Source organism: Dipodomys merriami, unplaced genomic scaffold (assembly GCF_024711535.1).
Source record: "Dipodomys merriami isolate MVZ:Mamm:240054 unplaced genomic scaffold, mDipMer1.0.p SCAF_17, whole genome shotgun sequence".
Lineage (NCBI taxonomy): Eukaryota > Metazoa > Chordata > Mammalia > Rodentia > Heteromyidae > Dipodomys > Dipodomys merriami.
The window spans coordinates 10,483,745-10,504,950 of NW_027203048.1; the positions used below are offsets into that span (position 1 = coordinate 10,483,745).

At 36.2% G+C, this 21,206-nt stretch overlaps 1 protein-coding gene across 2 annotated transcripts in view; it reads left to right on the forward strand.

Moving 5' to 3' along the window:
• Positions 1-21,206, forward strand: part of Babam2 (BRISC and BRCA1 A complex member 2) — a 389,222-nt gene that overhangs the window by 20,584 nt on the left and 347,432 nt on the right. For both annotated transcript variants that reach the window (XM_070025282.1, XM_070025283.1), the window contains exon 3: positions 18,910-18,986. In XM_070025282.1, the coding sequence (XP_069881383.1) occupies positions 18,910-18,986 (77 nt within the window). The remainder of the gene's footprint in view (positions 1-18,909; positions 18,987-21,206) is intronic.

Sequence of the window (21,206 nt, forward strand, 5' to 3'; positions counted from 1 at the left end):
TATTGTAGGAATAATAAAAATATAGTACTTTTTACTGTAGTGTATACCCACTAAAGCCAGAAGAATATTCAGAATTCTAAATATACTTAATGTCCATTACTTGTATTGTTTTCCATAAAGAAATGAGCAATATGAATTCAGCATTTGTGAATCATATAAGACTTATGTTAGTTTAATTTGTGAGGAAGTTTAATTTTCTGCTTAAACTTATAAGTACATAGGGACATAAGTGTCCAAGAGGTTATGAGACTCATTCAGAGTTTCTTGGCTGATAAGTGGAGTCTGGACTGAATCTCAGATCTTCTCTACTAAATTCTATGTATATATTTTTTTCCCCAAGAAAACATTTGCCAGAAAAAGATAGGAGTCAGTTTTGTCTTGTAGAATGTGTTTCTTAGTATTAATTTGTGAAACATATTTACATATAGGCACTTAAACATAGTTAACTGAGAAATAGGTAACAGAATTTTGAGCATGAATTTAGCATATTACTTTAGATGTGGAGACCTAGGATTTACACTGAGCTATAGTAACTGTAGATCTTCTGAACACTTATAAATGCGTTGCATGGCATTAGCGGTATTCATCTTACAAGGCTGAGCGATTCTACAAACAAGACCATTAAATTCGTTCATATATTCTTATGAGAAATGAACCAAAGACTATGTTAGCTAGAGCTATGTCTGGATGAAAATAAAGTAGCTCTACAGGTTCTGAGAAATCAGATAATCTAGTGATGAATTTTAGGCAGAGAACTGTATTGGTATTGATGTCAGCTTAGGGATATCAAAAGAATTCTAGGAAAGGGATATATTAATAGGGCTTGTTACTTTTATGAGAAGACCTAGAAAAATTAAGGAGATTGGTGGACATCAAAGAAAAGTCGTTTATCTTCATTTCTAAAGGACCTTCAATATCTAAAGAATCTTTAGTGAAGTATTTCCTAAACTGTCTTGGATGAAACATCAGAACTTAAAATATTTCTAATAGGTGACCAACTACTACCTTTGTAAAATATCATAAAGTTGAATTACTAGAAAAATGAAATGGAAAAGAAATTTTGGGCTTAAGTTTTATTATTGCATTCATTCATTAGACCTAACATTAATTTTACATGTTACTATAACATTAAAAAATTCTTACAGTTAATTTCTGTAATTTTTTCTTAGATTAATAAATTTATAGGTGAGAACTGATCTGTGGATTCCATTTGGAGTACTATGCTAGAAAGGGTTTGGTATTCTGACAGCCCAATGGTCTTTCTCCATCTCTGAAGTGAGACAATAGGTACTGGATAATATATTTGAAGCAGATATGGTAAATGTTTATAAGAAATAAAACTTTCCAAGATTACCAAAGTTTTCAGATAGTTACATATGTAAGGAGCATCATTGCTTTGTGTATTTCCCATGTATAATAAAGAATCATTGCTGGGTGCTGGCAGCTCATCCTATAATCCTAATTACTCAGGAGGCTGAGGTTTAGGGGTCATGGTTCAAAGCCAGTTTGAGCAGAAAAATCCATGAGATTCTTTATTAGAGTGCTAGCCTGAAGCATAAAAGCTCAGGGACAGTGACCAGGCCTGAGTTCAAGCCCCAGGATGGGCACAGGGAAAAAAAGAAAAAAGAAAAAAAGAAACATGGCTTTTGAATAAAGAAAGAGTGTTTCCAATACAGACCTTTGTAAACACAGTCTATCTGTATTTTATTGTCTATATTCATTCAAATTTACTTTTTGTAAGAAAAGCACAAATTGAGCAACTAAGGATGATGCATTATGGGGATAACCAACAAGAGGAAATAAAAATGGCCAATAGACACATGAAGAAATGCTCAACTATTGGGTGGGGGGCTGGGGGGAGGATGGGAAGGGACGGGAAGGGGAAACTAAGGAGGAGGCTACAATGCTTGATAAGAAATGTACTCATTATCTTGCCCATGTAATTGTAACCCCTCCGTACAGTATTTTCACAATAAAAAAATAAAAAAAATGCTCAACTTCTCTATCCATAAAAGAAATGCAAGTCAAAACAACATTGAGATTCTACCTCACCCTAGTTAGAATAGCTATAATCAAGAAATCTAATAACAACAGATACTGGAGGGGATGTGGCCAAAAGAGAACCCTACTGCATTGTTGGTGTAAACTTGTTCAACCACTTTGGAAAGCAGTATGGAGGTTCCTCGAAAGACTATACGCAAGCTCCTCTGTGATCCAGCAATCCCACTTCTGGGCATTTACCCAAACGATCACAAACAAAACCATACTAAACCTACCAGCACAACTATGTTTATCACAGTATTATTTACCATAGCTAAGATGTGGAACCAACCCATATGCCCCTCAGTAGATGAATGGATCAAGAAAAATGTGGTATATATATATATATATATATATATATATATATATATATATATGTATGTATATGTATATGTATAGATAGATAGACACACACACACACACACACACACACACACACACACACACACACACACACACACACACACACACACACACAATGTTCTTTGCCTCCATCAGAAAGAATGACACTGCCCCATTTGTTATGTTATCATTTCTGAAGTGTAGTTATCAGTACCTGCTGTGTGCCAGCAGGTATGAAGTTCAACACTAAGGGACCCTGGGTTTAATACATTATTTATTTTTAGAACTTCCAGTGTAGCAGAGTATCTCTAGCTAACTCTTAAGTATGGTTTCAGGGAAATGTTTCTCCTCTCCCATTGACTAGATCCAGCCCATTTTGAGAGACTATTTTTTCCAGTGAGCCTTACTTCCCCAGCTAAAAGCAGTTTCTCTTAAATCCAATTGTTTGTATATTCTTTAACCACTAATTTGGCAATTAATCATGTTAATTGCTTTGTGACTTGAATCTATTGTCTTGATTGTGACTTAAATTGTGCTTGACTTTCAGTGTTTGATTTTTGTCTTTTGATGACAATGAAGATTTTTGAGAATAATAGACTCCTCTTAAACTCCTCCAAACTTTTTTGAGTATCCACCTTGTTTTCATCTGTTTGGGTTTCAATAGCAAAATACCTTACATGGGTAATTTATTAACAACAGACTATTTCTCATAGTTCTGGAGGCTGGGGTGTCCAAGGCTATAGGATCAAGCAGATACAGTGTCTAGTGAAAGGTGGTGTCTTATGTGTGTCCAAAGGGCAAAGGAATAAACAAGTTCCCTCAGGCCTCTTTTATGAGGACACTAGTCCCATTCATAAGGGTTCTAATGATCTAGTTAATTTTCATCTTGTAATAGCAACACATTGGAGATTAGATTTCCTTGTATGAATTTTGGAGGGACACAAACATACAGACATAACACACCCCAAACTGTTTCTGAATGTATGCATTTAATTAATTTATTTATATTTAAAACATATGGAATATAAAATGATATAAAGATGAAATAAGGAATACTATAAAAATAATTTACATTATTAAAAAACTTGGTATTGTTTACCTGTCATACCTGAGAAAGAAATCTGAAAAAATACAGAGATACTAATGAAAGAAATGCCAGATTGGCAGTAAGATACTATGCCCTAAGACTAATTTTCAGTCCCACTCACTAATTCTATGAAAGATTTTGTTGAAAATGTGCCTATACTTGTGTTATTGGTATTATTTTTCTAGCCACAGGTACTTTTTTTGGGAGTGGTTCTGATGTAATCAGAGGCACATAGGTATTGCGACTTTGTGTTTTTCCCCTAAGAGTATTCTCTTTCAGTCTCACTGTGTGTGAGCGTCTAGAATCCTGTATAATTTATTATGCCCCAGTGTATTTTAGGAGAAAACAGGTATTGATTATCTCTCTGAGCTTGGGAAAAAGTAAAAGTGTATCTTTGTTCACAAGATTTTAGAAAATTTTCTAGCTCACAAAGAGTTAAAAAGAATTATAGTGGATAGAGCCATGAGAACAATAATTGAGGATCATGGGAAAGGAGAATGTGAACTTGCATGAGTAGGTGTTTGGGTTGACTTTAGAAAACCTAACTCAAATCACTGTGATCATTGCTAAGTCTAGACTTAGTTCAAGTGAAAGCCCTTCTTTTCAAACTTGACTGTGCATTAGAGTCACTTGGACTGCTTGTTAAAACAGACAGGTAAAATAAATACTTATAATATTGAAAGATGAACATCTTGACAAACCAGGTCACAAAATAAAATATTCAGCTGAACATTGGTTGTTCAAAACTATAATCCTAGCTACTAAAGAGACTAAAAGCTGGAAGATCACAGTTTTGAAGCCAATCCTAGGAAGTAAAGTGGAGCTGGTAGAGTGCCATCTTAGCAAGTAAGCCTAGCAAGTGTGAGGTCTTGAGTTCAAACACCAGTACAACAATAAAAAAAGAAATGTTGGTAATACCCCAGAAGTAGTCCTTTCAGTGCCTTTTTCAAGTTACCATGTCCTTCTTCCTCCTTAAACTATTTTTATTTTTATAATAATCACATTCTTATGTATGTACACTAGTTTTTGTCTGATTCTACTTTAAAAGTAGAATACTATAGTACTTATTTGTTCATTAACTAATGCATTTGTGAGATTTATCTGTATTGCTGCCTGTAGGTATAATTGATTTCATTGCTAGATAATAATTCATTTTTTGATTACATCTTAAGTTTATTTCCTTATCCTATAGCTAATAAACATTTAGGGTAGGAATTTGAAATTATATTTTTTATTATATATTATTCAAGGGGAGATTTCATTGTGAAATTTCAATACATTGCATACAATGTATTCTGATTAATCTCACCTCCTCTATCACTCTTTTTTATTCTCCTCTACTTTTCTAAAGCAATCTCAACAGATTTTATTGCTGTTTTTATATATGCAAAACAATATTTTGATCATATTCATTTCATTCACCTGTCTTGAAATTACTTTTTCTTTTCTTTTCTTTCTTTTTTTTTTTTTTTGGTCAGTCATGGGGCTTGAACTCAAGGCCTGCATGCTGCATGTTGTCCCTGAGCTCTGATTCAGCTCAAGGCTAACGCTGTACCACTTGAGCCACATCACTACTTCGGGTTTTCTGGTGGTTAATTGGAGATAAGAGTCTCATGAACTTTCCTGCCAGGCTGGCTTTGAACAGCAATCCGCAGATCTCAGACTCCTGAATAGCTAGAATTCCAAGTGTGAGCCACCAGCATCGGGCTGAAATTACATTTGAATTGTTCACTTTATGGCTATCTTAGCCTGGATTAGGGCTATCTTAAAGAATGATTTTACTGTATATATTTCTACACATACCTGGTGAGTATATATATATATGTACATTTCACTTTGGGGTTATTTTAGGAGTAAACTTGCTAGATCATAAGTGTACATATGATCATTAACCAATACTTCTCTATAGTTTTCTAAAATGATTATACCAATTTATGAGTTTCTAGGTATCTGTATGCTTGCCAATATTGTTATTATTAGTTGGGTTGTAGTATCTTATTATATAGATGTAAATTATATTTTCTTGGTGACAACACTTTTCTATACATTTATTGGCCATTTGGATCCACTTTGTGAATTATTCCTTTAGGTATATTAACTTAGATCTAAAATGTGTCTTTTTCTTATTGATGCGTAAGATCTTATGCATCATTTTTATAATATCTATTTCCATGCATTTGGTGATTTAATGTTTATGTATTTATTTTTTGCATGCTGGGGATAAAACAAAGGGCTTTGCACATGCCAGGCAAGTGTTATACTACTGAACTACATCATTAGCCCATTTGATGTTATTAATTTATTTTCTTTTTTTGGTGGTACAGGAGCTTGACTTGCTTGTTTATTCTACTTGTGCTTTACCACTTGAGACATACCTCCATTCTTGCTTTCTGCTTGGCAATTGGAAGTAGAGTCTGTGGACTTTTCTGCTCAGATTGGCTTTAGTCTGAGATCCTCTGGATCTCAGCCTCCTGAGTAACTGGGATTCCAGGCAGAAACCACCAACACTTAGTTTATATTGTTATTGTTATTTTTATTGTTATCATTATTATTTTGTATTGCTACTGGGGCTTGAACCCAGGCTCTTGAACTTTGCTAGTCTTTTCTGCTCATGGCTAGTGCTCTACCACTTGAACCACATTTCCAGCCCTTGATGTTATTTTTGATGGCATTGTTCTAAAAGTTTATCTTTTTATTGTTAATGGTATATAGTAATGCAATTGGTTTTCTGTAAGTTGTCAAGTATCTTTGCTAAAATTACATATTCTAATAAAGCCCATGAAGATTTAAGATAATTTACATATATTTATAATATTTGCCTTCATAACTTTCTTTTTTGTCTTTATATCCTTTTTCCTCTATGCTTCTCTATCTTAGCTAGGTCCTTCTAGTGCAATGTTGAATGGAAGTTGGAAAAGCAGAATCCTGTGTTAATATTCCAAAGGGAAAATTTATTTTATTGCATATATTTTGTATACGTCAGTACTGGGAATTGAACTCAGAGCCTTTAGAATTTTTGCTCAAGGTTGGCACTCTACCACTTAAGCCAAAGCTCCACTTCTGGCTTTTTTGATGGTTAATTGGAGATAAAAGTCTCATGGTCTTACCTGCTTGGGCTGGCTTCAAATCATGATCCTCAGATCTCAGCATCCCTGAGTAGCTAGGATACAGGTGTAAGCCACTGATACTCAACAAATTTAATATTTATTTATTTATTGGAGTGATTAAGATCCTTTAAAAATTTTTTCTGAGTTATCTAAGATTTATTTATTTGTGCTTATTTTTATTATATTTAATTATTTTTAGTTGTACAGGGAGTTACCAGTGAACGTATCAGTTTATTAGTACAATGCATCTTGATCAGTATCACTCCTTTCATCATTTTTCTCTATTCCTACCAACCCTACCCATTCCCTGAAGTTTAATATTTAAATATTAGTCTAAGTTCTTTAATTAGATTAAACAATTTAAATTTTTAGCAACTTTTCCATTTTACTGAATATCTTTATTTTATAGATAGGGGAAAGTAAAGCTCATAAATGACATTCCACTTTTTAGTAAGTGAAAGACCTGGGATCCAGACCCACACTGTCTGGCTGGCTCTAGGTCTTGTTTTGTAATCACTATTCCACACCACTTCTCAATAATTATAGGAAAAGCCACCAGATACAATGAAAATGTGATTTTTTCATTTTTAATAAATGGTATTTTATAAACTAAGTACCTATAGTAATGGAAAGCAAAAACTGGTAAGGTATGACCAAAAAAGAGGTTCTTCAACATGCATATTAATGAAAATTACTTGTTAATTGATAAGTATAAGAACTGTCTGTGTATATGTAAAATCAGTGATACAAAATAGAAGAAAGGCTTTTATAACTTGTTTTCTTCAGAGTATAGTGCTGACACTCTGCACTGATTTAACATATTTTAAATAAACTCAAAAATATGATGAAGGATAAATTTGGATTTGACTCCTTTAAATTATTATATATTATATATTATTCCTAGTTAACAGATATAATTCAAAGGTTTTACTATAAGAAGAGAATGTTGGCAGTTTGGTCACACTTTATAGCATTTTAGTGACAACTGCTGATGAGATACATGCAGTTATTTTATGACCTTCAACACGTTAAGATTTTAAAGATAATTAAAAATATAATACATCCTTTCTGGCTTAAAGACTAAACATATTCTTTGATATTGTCTGGAAAAATTGGTGATTTAAGCTGTTTCTATTCTTTAAACCACCTAAAAAGAATAAAGTAGATGTGAATCCAGGGTTCCTTCCCCAAATCCACGTCAGTTTCCTTTACCCTGACTATTAATTTACCATTTTGGCATGTTCTCCTACATGGCTTCCTGTTTTTTTGATAGTGACGTTTGTACTTAACCAACATCATTTAACGTCAGCTGAGTAGGAAGTATTCAGCGTGGCAACCTAAAATAACAGGTGATGGTAGAACAAAATAGCCTCTAAGACCAATAATTGCCTTGTCAATAACTTTTAAGTCAAACCCCTCAGAGAATAATTCTTAGCTGATATTCACTACATTTTCACTTTCTGGAGTGAATTTTTTTCTGAATTAAATCTGTAATCAATAACTTCACTCAAACCAAATTAATTTTAAATTTATTGTGATTTCTAGATTGGACACAGCAGAAAAGAAGCTAGATGCCTGGCTTAGGGAATCTTAAAAATAATCTACAAACTATGAAGGCATTCAAAACACTTCAAGGAATCTTACATACTCTGCCTCAGAAGGGAATTGCAGCCTGTCTAGTTGACTACATCAAATCTCATAAGGGTCAAGTCTTAGGCCCTCTTCCAAGGAAACAGATACATTAAAACTGGTAAAAGTAAGCAGCAAAACTGTACTGAGTTTTTTTTTACATTGTTCTCCAAGGAAATGGAACTATCTATTTGATGGCATATCTATATGTATACCTCTATATCTCTAAAACCTAAAATCTATTTCTAGATCTTACTAGAAAATGCTGCATTTAGTTCCTAGCACAGGATTCCCAAATGCCATTCCCAACATAAGTGACTCATCCCTTCATGCTTTAAAAATTACAAAATTAAAATATTTAAGAAAATGTGTTTGTTGGTTCATATGACACCAACAGTTATTCCCAATTTCTATGCCATGTCTCCATTTATAAATGATAATTTCAACTCTACTTGAGTAGGAAGTATTTTTAAATGTTAGTAGGTGTTCCGTAATAAAAGTATGGTTTAAATTATAATGACTTTGGTAGGAATGAAGGACTCAAATACTATTTTCAATAGTTAAAAGAGGAGAAATCTGTCAACTTTTTTTCTAGATAGATATTTAGCTTACTAGTTGTTAACATTTCATTTCTAATATGTACATTTAATTCATTCAGTTAACAGAATAAAGGTGGAAATGAGCAAGATTGTTAATAAGTACAGAATAAGTATTTTGTAAAAACTATTCATGATTTTCCAAACTCTCTGTAAGCTATTATAAAAATACCTTTGAGGGGGCTGGGAAGGTGGCTCAGTGGTAGAGTGCTTGCATTGCATGCCTGAGGCTCTGGGTTCGATTCCTCAGCACCACATAAGCAAAAAGAAAAAAGCTGGAAGTGGCGCTGTGGCTCAAGTGGTAGAGAGCTAGCCTTGAGCTGAAGAGCTGAGGGACAGCGCCCAGGCCCAGAGTTCAGGCCCCATGACCGGACCCCCCCCCCCAAAAAAAAAAAACTTTGAAAGAAATGGGTTTGCATAAAGGACACTAAAAGAATTGTCTTGACAAAGCAAACCTTTGCTTTTGTGCAGAATGTCTTATGAACACATCAGAATAGTGTAATGCAGGACAAGTATGCTTGTGCCAACTTGTGCTTTGCTGCTGCCCCAGTGAGCCCTGCCTCCTTACCAGGATTGGTCAGGCTTAGGGATCACACTCTTTTATGATTGACTAATGCCTAACATTTAAATCAAAAGGGTAGGGAATCTTGTTGGAGGGATTTTAACAAAGGGTCAGTTGGGAAGTGTCTGAACAAGTTTTGGCTGGCAAGTTTCACAGACAAAGGGAGGAAGGGTTTAGCAAAGCAAGGATCTGGAAAAAAAAACTTGGAACCAGATAAGTAAAAGTGGAGTCTTACAAAGAACTGTAACACATTTGATTGAAAAGACTATTTCCTGAAGTCTTTAATCTGATAAAGGCTATGTACAACCCCCACCCCCCCCCATCACCATCACCATCATACTTAACAACAAAATATCCAGCACAAAGATCATCCTACCTCAGCCTCCTGAGTGCTGGTATTACAGGAATGCACCATTACACTGGGTTTTCAAATGGGGATTGTTAGTACTTTACTACAGAAATTACAGTTATCCATTGATAACAATAAAATGCTAACTGTCCTTTACCAGAGGAAAGAATGCAGGGTGATTTATGGATGAGTCTCTCTTGAATCAAAAATAAAGAAAAAAGAAAAGAAAAAGATGGGCACTGGTTACTCATAACTATAATAATAGCTGTGTGACAGAGTCCAGGTTCAAGGCTGGCCTGGGCAGAAAAAAATTTGAAATATCCCATCCTTGACAAAGAGATGGATGTGATGGTTTGTTCTCTGTGGGTAGCTACCAAGAAGCCTAAGATATGTAGATTGTATCTAGTGAGACTGTATCTCAAAAATAATGAACAAAAACTAGGAATAGAGGCATTGTTCTATTCTAACTGTGCTGGTTTAGTGTTAGCCTCTGAGTTCATACACCAGTACTGTTGGAAAAATGAAAAAGTTAAAAAAAAAGTAAAAGATATATTTCTGCTTGCATAATATTTTAAGTAATATATTATTTAATAATATTATATAAAGTAATATTATTAAAATAATAAAATAATCAAAATATAAATAAATAATAAAATAATATAATAATATTTTCAAGCTAAAAATGATAAAAAACATTTTCTTTTTTGTCAGTCGTTGGATACTGTCCCTGTGCTCTTCAGTTCAAGGCAAGTGCTCTACGGCTTGAGCCACAGTGCTACTTCCAGTTTTCTAGTGGTTTATTGGAGATAAGAGTCTCACAGACTTTCCTGCCCCGGCTGGCTTTGAACCGTGATCCTCAGATCTCAGCCTCCTGAGTAGCTAGGATTACAGGTGTGAGCTACCAGCACCAGGCTAAAAGCATTGTTCTTTATCCCAAACCTCTTTTTGAACTCTAATACAAAATACCTTTTTTATTCTTTTTTTTTGGTCTGTTGTGGGGCTTGAACTCAGGGCCTGGGCACTGTCCCTGAGCCTTTTCTGCTCAAGGCTAGAGGGTCTACCACTTTGAGCCACAGCTCCACTTCTGATTTTCTGGGGGTTAATTGGAGATAAGAGTCTTAGGGACTTTCCTGCCTGGGCTAACTTTGAACCATGATCCTCAGATATCAGCCTCCTGGGTAGCTAGGATTAGAGGCACCTGGCTCTTAAAAAAAAAAAAAAAATCGTTTCACTGCTTTATTCCTAGTGCTAAACCCCAGTACCTGACACATTGTAATCACTGAGGAAGTACACTGGAGAGAGAAAATTGAAATTAACTACATTTGAACTGTTAGCTATTTTAAATCATTGAAAGAATTTATTTTCTTAAAATACATTCTATTTGGAATATTGACTTTTTAAATTTTGGATTTAACTATGTGTGTGGTGAAGTTGCCATTATTAAAATATAATTTTAATGAAGCCAGTAGCTTTTTAATACTTGTATATGGAAATATCTTTTTAGATCAGGGGTAGGAAATCTTTTTTTCTGCCAAGGGCCATTTGGATATTTATAACATCAGTTGAAGGCCTAGATTTAGTGAATTTCACTTTGAAAAAAGCTCCTGAGTTTATTGAGTTTTGAGTTCTGCCTGTGGTTACCTTGGCAGGGCCAGACTAATGATTTCGTGGACCTTATAGAGCCCCAGGGCCGGAAGAACCCCTGTTCTGGAAGAATGAATTGCCCTGTTCTGTTAGTTATCTGTTGATGAATTCTGATTGCAGCTTCATGAGAGATCTTAAATGAGAACCACTCAGTCCAGCCATTCTCCTAATCCTTACCCAAAGACACTGTGAAGGATAGTGTTAGAAATGTGAAACCTTCAGTGGCAGAGTGCTTGCTTAGTTTGTGTGAGGTCTGGGCTTTGATCCTCTATACCTCTCATGCTACCCCAAAAGAAAACAACTGCGAAAGGAACTTGGTGATATTACAGTGTAAAGACTTCATGTATGTTACTTTGAAAATTCTTATCAGCAAATCACCCTTCATTCTTTACTTTTTCTCCACCCCCCTGCCCAGACCAGGACTTGAACTCAGTATCTGATGCTTTTACACATTAGATAGTGCTTTACCACCTGAGCCATGCTTCCCATCCCCATTTTTTTCTTCTTGAAAAGGAGTGGATTATTTTAGAAGACACAAGTAAAAATCTGGCCATCATAACCATGAGTCTTTAATCAAATGTAGAAAGGACACAACATTAAAATATTAAAAAAAATTTTTTTTGGTCGGTTGTGGGGCTTGAACTCTGGGCTTGGGCTCTGTCCCTGTGCTCCTGATCAAGGTGAGTGCTCTACTGTTTGAGCCACAGCACCACTTCCGGTTTTCTAGTGGTTTATTGGAGATAAGAGTTTCACGGACTTTCCTGCCAGGGCTGGAGCCGCGATCCTCAGATTTTAGCCTCCTGAGTAGCTAGGATTACAGGCGTGAGCCACAGGTACCTGGCTCCTAAAATATTTAATCATTATATATATATATATATATATTACTTATTATGAAGGTGATGAAGGGGGGGGGAGAGGGGTTACAGTTATAAAAGCTAATGAGTACATTTCTTTTTAAACAGTCTCCCCCTTCCTCATTTTCTCCTGCTTACTACTCCCCCTCTCCAAGTTGTAAAGTTCATTTCCATTATAGTGTCCAGTGAATATCATTGTTGAATTAGTTCATCCTTTGTTCTGCTTTTTCTGTGATTCTTTTTCCCTTCCAAGGTGCAGATAAGCTTATATACAAGACAGAGGAAACAGAAAGAAAAAAATAGAAATAACTACATACAGGACATAAAAAAAACCCCTCTTGTTTCCAATTCTTGGAGTTCATTTTGATATGCTTCATTATATATGGTCCTATGCACTGGTGATTGGCTATTGTGGTCCCTTGCTAAGAATATCATAGACATATTCTAGTTATTATAAAGAGGGAAACTATGCAACCTATATTTCTTTGGGTTTGGCTTGCTTTACTTAATATAACTTTTTTCCAGGTCTTCCCATTTCCTTACGAATGGGGCATTGTAATTCTTTCTGATGGAAGCATAGAATTCCATTATGTATGTATGTATGTATGTATGTATGTATGTATGTATGTATGTATGTATGTATGTATATATGTATCTATCTATCTATCTATATCTATCTATCTATCTATCTATCTATCTATCTATCTATCTATCTATCTATCTATCTCACATTCTCTTGATCCATTCGTCCACTGAGGGGCATCTACATCTTAGCTCTGGTAAATAATGCTGCAATGAACCTGGCTGTGCTGTGGTTTTATTTGTGGTCATTGAGTAAATGTCCAGGAGTGGGATTGCTGGGTCAAAGGGGAGGTACATGTGTAGTCTTTTGAGGAACCTCCATACTGCTTTCCTTAGTGGTTGAACAAGTTTGAACAAGTTTATATTCCCACCAACACTATAGTAGCATTCCCTTTTGGCCATATCTCTGCCAGCATCTATTGTTACTAGATTTCTTGATAATGGCCATTCTAACTGGAGTAATGTGGACTCTCAATGTTGTTTTGATTTGTATTTTTTTTTTTTATGGCCAGAGTTGCTGAGCATTATTTTTTTTGGGGGGGGTCCAGTCGTGGGGCCTGAACTCTGGGCCTGAGCGCTGCCCCTCAGCTCTTCAGCTCAAGGCTAGCACTCTACCTCTTGAGCCACAGTGCCACTTCCGGCTTTTTTCTTTTTGCTGATGTGGTGCTGAGGAATCGAACCCAGGGCCTTAGGCATGAGCCAACTTCCCAGTCCTTGCTGAGCATTCTTTATGTGTCTATTGGCCATTTAATTCCTCTTCAGAGAAGTCTCTCTTTAAGTCTTTAGTCCACTTGTTAATGGGGTGGTTGTTTCTTAGATGTTTTTGGGGGATTTAATTTTTTGAGCTCTAAGTATAGTTTAGGTGAGGCCCTTGTCTATTTTATGGCTAGTGAAGACCTTCCCCCAATCTGTGGGCTTTCTACTGATCTTGCTAGCCATGTACTTTGCCATGCAGAAGCTCTGCAGTTTAATGCAATCCTATTTATCCAACTTTTCTTTGATTTGTTGTGTTTCTGTGTCTTTATTAAGAAAATTTTGACCTGTGCCAAGGAGTCCTGGTGTTATAATTGTACAATAGTTCATATTCATTACAAAGTCAAAACAATGCAGAGAGGTAATTGAAGAAAGTTGTAAAATCACTGGTCTTGCTACATGTTGCTGACTCTCCTGCAATCTACTTAAGTATGTAAACATACACAACTCTTTTTTTTTTTTGCAAGTGAAATCATACCATCCGTATTTTGTTTTCGGTCTTTTTAGCTTGTTCTTGCTCTAGCATGTGCTTTGCCACTGAGCTGACCATACTGTTTTCTAATAACCAGGTAAATAAATGCTGTCTTTGAGTGCAATTTGAATTTTCATACTAAAATGAGATAACATGACTAAACCCAATTTTAGATAAAACAGTTTAAGAAGAGGAAGCAATTTAATCTTGAAAGAAACTTTAGGTACATAATATTAGCTTCTTTCTCATAGTCCTGCTTGTCCTGGGGAATATGAAAGATAGAGGATAACAGATACTTTCATTAATTTCTTCACCATTTGTTGGAAGAGATACTGAGGGCTGCTCAGACTGCTGAGGAGAGAGACCAGTTGATGGCAGCTTTGCTCTGTCACTTTGAACACTTGGGCTGGCCCCAAATTTGTGAATGTTTATTCAGCAAATCAGAAGCCCTCAGCTAATGAGATTGTACATTTTTGTTTGAATGTGCTCAGGAGGATTAGAACTGTTTCCCTCCACCTTCTATCCTACATTGAGTGATCTTTTCAAGAGCATACAGCTCTCTCCCTAATGCAAGGCTCTCCCTACCCATCACTTGGTTGTGTTTCCATAGAAGACTTGGTTATCATCTCATTCTTTGCACTCTTGATATCCCTTTTCCCGAGCTCTCCCTTCTCCAACTGGAGTCCATTCATCAACCTCCCCTCTACTTCTATCCTAGCTACAGTGTACTTACAGTTCCTTATGTCTCTTGCCTCGAATGGTCTCCTATCTGACCATTTTATTTTATTTTATTTCACTTCTTACAGTTCTTTTCTGTAGTATAGGCACAGCAATCTTTTAAAAACAGAATCAGTGACTCTTCTGGTTTGAACCCTCCCATTAAGTTGGCATAAAACTGAATTGACACTGCTTGCAAAACCCTGCCTGATTTGTCCCTTGTTTTCCCCATATCCTCAACTTTTGTATTCTCTCCCCACTCACTCTACCCTGTTGCAATTGCCCAGATATGGACAGATTTCTTCTCCAGGTACATTAAACTTGTGCCTGCTTTCACGCCTTTGCACCTTCTGTTTTCTCTGCCTGGAATGTTCTTTCACAGAACTTTGCATGGTTGGACCCTTTGTGTTATTCAAGTTTCAATTTCACCTTTTCTTGAAGTTCTCCTTGATTTTTTAGTTTAAAGTGGCTCCTGTTTTCTTGTAGTACTTCTTTTATTCTTTCATAGCATTTAACAATCTTGTCATTTTTATGTATTTATCTTTTGTTTATTGTCTTCCCCAATCAAGTACTAGGAGGCTAGATTTTTGTCTGCTTGTCATTGTTGCATTCCTAATACCACCAATGCTCAATAACTCTTATCTAAGTGGAAAACTTCCCCAAAACAATGAATAAATCACTCAGATGGGGAAATATACTTTTCAGAATACCCTAGGGTTGTTAGAACCACCTGTTGATGTGGTGAGAAAGGCGGGTGATCAGGAGGAAGATAAAGTAGTACTTCACAAAATGGTTTCCCAGTACTGGTAAAGCAGAAAATAAATGATGTAAAGTTAATGTGAGAATTCAGAAACTCAGACAATTTGACATAGAAAGGGAATGAGTTATTCAGACAACTAGAATCAGATTAGTCCTGCCAATTTCATACTGCTAGCTTCAGTTTTTATACTAGGTAAATAGGTAATGTGGTCCTCAAAGTCAAAAGACTATAGATTGTATTTTTCATCATTTTGAAGCATTGCAGATTGAATTTTTTTTCTTTTTCTTTTTTTTTTTTTGGTTGGTCGTGGGACTTGAACTCTGGGCCTGGGCACTGTCCCTGAGCTCTTCAGCTCAAGGTGAGCGCTCTACCACTTGAGCCGTAGCACCACTTCCAGTTTTCTAGTGTTTTATTTGAGATAGGAGTCTCATGAACTTTCCTGCCCGGGCTGGCTTTGAACCGTGATCTTCAGATCTCAGCCTCCCTCTGAGTAGCTAGGATTACACACATGAGCCACGGATGCCCAGCGCAGATTGAATATCCTTAGTGTTGCTTATAACAGCCTTACTATCATTAGATCTATCTATCTGTTTGTCTGTCTGTCTGTCTGTCTGTCTATCTATTTTTGTCAGTTGTGGGGCTTTAACTTGAGGCATGGGTGTTGTCCCTGATTTCTTTTTGCTCAAGGCTAGCACTCTACCACTTAGAGACACAGTGCCACTTTCTAATTTCTGTATTTTGTAATGCTAGAATTTATGTTTTCCATAAGTCTTCTCAAATAAGGTACTATATTACAGGATAGAAAACATTTTATTATGTAGCTTTTGAGCAACCTTAATCCAGAAGTTTCAAAGTCCAAAATTTTTAGTGCAATCCTGATTTCACAATTGGAAAATTTTATATCTGACATCATGTGACAGCAATAAGTTAAAGGATAGGTGCATGAACAATATTGTACCTTGAGGCTGTGGTACAAAAAATGTACATTAAACTTAAATGAGATCCAACAACTAGTGCTCCACCCTTGAGCCACAGCTCCGCTCCAGCTTTTTTGGGGTAGGTTAGTGGAGATAAGAATCTCACAGACTTTCTTGCCTTGGTTGGTTGTGAGCTATGATTTGCACATTTCAGCTTCCTGAGTATCTAGGATTAAAGGCATGAGCCAGAGGTGCCTGGCTGGCTACATGTAGTTTCAAAAGACAAGCTATACTTCTTTGCAAGATGTAGTTGAAGCACTCACTGATGATGTTTGTTGTTGAGTCCCACCCCTGAGATATCCTACGTATATGCACATATTACAAAAGATAATCTGAAATACTTCTCCCAAGCGTTTTGAATGAGGAATACCCACCTTGTAGAAGGGAGATATTTTGGTACTTTTCTTTCAGTGCCACTTGTGGGGCTTGGGTTTTTTGCTCAAGGCTAGCAATCTACCATTTAAGTCATACTTCCAATCTAGGAGGAAGGGGTAGAGGAAGGAAATGAAGAAGGAAATGTTTATTACTGGAAGGAAATAATGTATTCTTAAAATCTGTCAAATATTAAAATACTTGTAGCACAACTATTACTTTTTTTTAAACCTTGAAGGTGAATCTTCAACCTAGGTGATTAATGTTAAACATATCTGTTAGTTACTCCTGTATTCTCTTTCTTATATTGAGAAATCTAAAGGTAAATCTGATCAGAGGACTGAGTTCTTTAAAACCAACATTTCTTGAGTATATTTCTTTTTTTTTTTTTTTTTTTGTCGGTCGTGGGGCTTGAACTCTGGGCCTGGGAGCTGTCCCTCAGCTCTTCAGCTCAAGGCGAGCGCTCTACCACTTGAGCTACAGCGCCACTTCCGGTTTTCTGGTGGTTTATTGGAGATAAGAGTCTCACGGTCTCTCCTGCCCGGGCTGGCTTTGAACCGCGATCCTCAGATCTCAGCCTCCTGAGTAGCTAGGATTACAGGCGTGAGCCACCAGCGCCCGGCTTGAGTATATTTCATATGACTGTTTCAAGTGGCCATCTAAGGAAGTTGACCATTTATTCCAACTATATTTCTGTCCGTTAAACTACCTTTGTATGTTCATTCTCAGAATTGCTTCAGGCCAGTTTTGGAATTACGAAGATAAATTAGCATCCATGTTTTAGTTTATAAATCAACGACCTTCCTTTTAAAAAATTAACGTAAGACACTTCTTCAGTTCATTTCGTGTAAGTATCTTATAATTTGAGGCCAGTACCACTGTGCAGCAGTCAAAATTCTGACTTGTAAGATCAGAAAACATCTTGTAAAATAAATGTTGTATGAAGAGCAAAGAACATTGTAGAATTTTGTAAAGTAATCAAGGAAAAAGCCCCACCTTGAGACCTAGGTGACTAATTCAAACATTCCCCCCCCCCCCTTTTCATTTGCATTTTACCTGAAATCCAGCATTGGGTTCTCATGTAGATGAAAGTTTCAGTGCTAAAACTAGAGGAAACCGTGTACCTTTATGGAAAGAAAGAAAACCATCTGGTACCAGAAAAATGCCAAAAATGGGCTCTTTAGTCTATGAACAGAATGGAAGCTAAGAGTATATGTTTAAAATATGACTATAAAATCACTCGTTTATAATTCTTGGCGGCAAAGACTGGGAGAGTTGTTTTGGATGATATATGAAGTTTTTTTTTTTTTTTTTTTCTTGTTTTGGTCTTGGGGCTTGAACTCTTCCTGAGTGCTGTACCTGAGCTGCTTTTGCTCAAGACTAGTGCTCTACCCTTGAGCCATAGCTCCACTTCCAGCTTTTTTGGGAGTAGTTTGGTGGAGATAAGACTCTCACAGGCTTTTTTGCCTGGGCTGGTTGTGAACCATGATTTGCAGATCTCAGCTTCCTGAGTATCTAGGATTAAAGGCATGAGCCAGTGGTGCCTGGCTACATGTAGTTGTAAAAGACAAGTTACAGTTACAGGGTTGGGAAGTTGGCTCAGTAGTAGAGTGCTTGCCTCGCATGCATGAGGCCCCGGGTTTGATTCCTCAGCACCATATAAGCAGAAAAAAGCCAGAAGTGGTGCTGTGGCTCAAGTGGTAGGCACTAGCCTTGAGCTGAAGAGCTGAGGGACAGCACCCAGGCCCAGAGTTCAGGCCCCATGATTGACCAAAAAAAAAAAAAAAGACAAGCTGCACTTTTTTGCAAGATGTGGTTGAAGCACTCACTGCTGATGTTTGTTGTTGGAGAAGGTATGTCAGTTTTATTGTGACTTACATGAGGACAGGTTTATTGTTCTGGACTCCATGACTATTGAATTTTTTTTCCCTGTTTTTATTTTCTGTTGCAAGTGTTTTGACCTTTTAACCTGTAAAGGTCACTTTTATTTACTTTGTTAATTATTATACACATGTAGGATTTTAGTATGGTTTTATATTTTTTCTTTTTCTTCTTCTTTTTTTAAGATGCATATCATTGACTCCCGGACCCAACTGTGACCGATTCAAACTCCACATACCATATGCTGGCGAGACATTAAAGTGTAAGTAAATGAAAACTGTTTTACTCAAAATACTGACTACAAAGTTAGTTTCTGGATTTTGTGGTTTAGTTGTTGTTTCTGGCTGTTAAGTGCTATCGTCTGATATTGACCAATAGCACTTACCATTTTTCTTATCTGTCAGTCCTAGTCCTATGAAAAGTAAATTAGAAAAAAAGAAATGTGATAAGGAAGAATTAAATAACAAATTACAAAAAAGAATAAAAGTAAATTAATTGTTAGGGAATGAGTTGCAATCATATAGGTCTACACAGAAATTCTTAATTTTTAGGCATGCACAATAATTCTTACATAATTATTATGTAACATACCAATGAAAATATATGTTGCTTTAAAATGCCTTTTAAGTTGGGTCCCAGTGGTTCATACTTGAGTTCAAGCCCCACCCAAGACAGGCACTTTTTTAGGTAGGATTGACATTGTCCACCATTGCTGCTAACCCTCTTCTAGAAACCCTTTCACCAAGAACCATAGCTACAATGTCTTCCTGATTGTTATCTGAACATCATCTCCTTTCCCCATCTCTTTCCCCTTTCTTCCCCCTCTCCTTCCTTCTTCTTCCTTCTCCCCTTCTTTTCCTTCATTCCTTCATTCTTTTTTTTTTTTTTTTTTTTTGAGCCAATATCTTGCTGTGTAGCCCAGGACTGAACACTAGATCTTGCTTCAGTTTTCTGAGTGCTGGGATTATAATTCTCTGCCACCATGATTGATTTCCTCCTTAGTCTTAGCATGGGATTGGCATGTCTCTGTCTCTGTCTCTGTCTCTGTCTCTGTCTCTGTCTCTGTCTCTCTCTCTCTCTCGCTCTCTCTCTCTCTCTCTCTCTCACACACACACACACACACACACATTTTATATTCTATGTCTTATCCAAGTCTTATTTTCTGGAGAGACCCACTTATGAAGTTTCAGTTTATTTCTTCTGGGGTTAATCTCTGTTTCTCTCAGGTAATATGCGTTGTTTCTGTTTCTTAAACATTTAAACATTATCTTTTGACTTATTGTCCTGATACATGAGGCATCAGCCTTTTTTCACTCTTCCCCTTATCTCTTTTTTCTTCCTTAGTGTACTTTCGTCACCATCATTGGTTCTGGTGTTCTTTACTCATAACTTAAACGTTTTTTACTTGTACTAGTGATCAACCCCAGGGCCTTGCACATGCTAGACAAACACTTTACTACTATACTACATCTCCAGCCCCCAAAGTTTTAACTCCTTTCCCCCACTGAAGGATCATTTAAGCATTGCATTATATAGTGAAATGAACAGCCTCTCTTTTTTTTTTCCTGGTACTAGGGCTTGAACTCAGGGCCTTGGGGTCTCAGTTGGCTTACTTGCTTACTACTAGTTCTATACCACTTGAACCACACTTAATTGAAGATGGAGTCTTACAGATTTTTCTGCCTGGGTTGGCTTTCTAACTTTGATTTGTCAGGTCTCAGCCCCCTGAGTAGCTAGGATTATAGCTGTGAACTACTGGTGCCTGACAAGTTTTAATTTTTAATAAGAATATATTAATTGTACAAGGGAGGTTTTAGAATGACATTTCCGTACATATATACATTGTATCCCAATCAGACTCATATTCTCTGTTCTTCAGTCTTGTCCTACTTCTTAAAACAATTTCAGCAGGTTTCATTGTTTTCTTTTTATAGATGCAAACAAACTTCTTAGTGTTTTTAATCCTCTTTTGCCTTCATTTCCTAAAACTTCAGAGTAAATGTCGGGAACATAGTTAACAACCTTACTACTCAGTGCAGTCTCTATAAAGTAACAATAATACATTATCTGGTCTTCCAAGGACAATGGCATATTTTGGTTCTATACTGTAAAGGATGAAGATATAATAGCTTCTCTTTCTCTCCATTCCTCTTCACTCACCTTGTTAATTTATCTCATATTATTTTCCTTTTACATTTTCAAGATTGATAACCTACTGTCTGTTTTAAATTTATAGTTGCCATCAGTGTTTCATTTATAAATTACTTAAATGAGTGCTCTGGATAAGTGACTGTGTATATACTAAAAGTTCATATAGTAAAATTAGTTAAGATTTAAACTTCAGCAATCCATAGCCAATTGACAGAAAAAAGGTAACCTATCATGGAAACTACTTATATAAGCTCATTGAACTGGAAGAATAAGTTCCTTTTTCCCCTTTTGAGATTAAAAAATTTTTATTTTGGAAAGCTTTCTAAGGTTG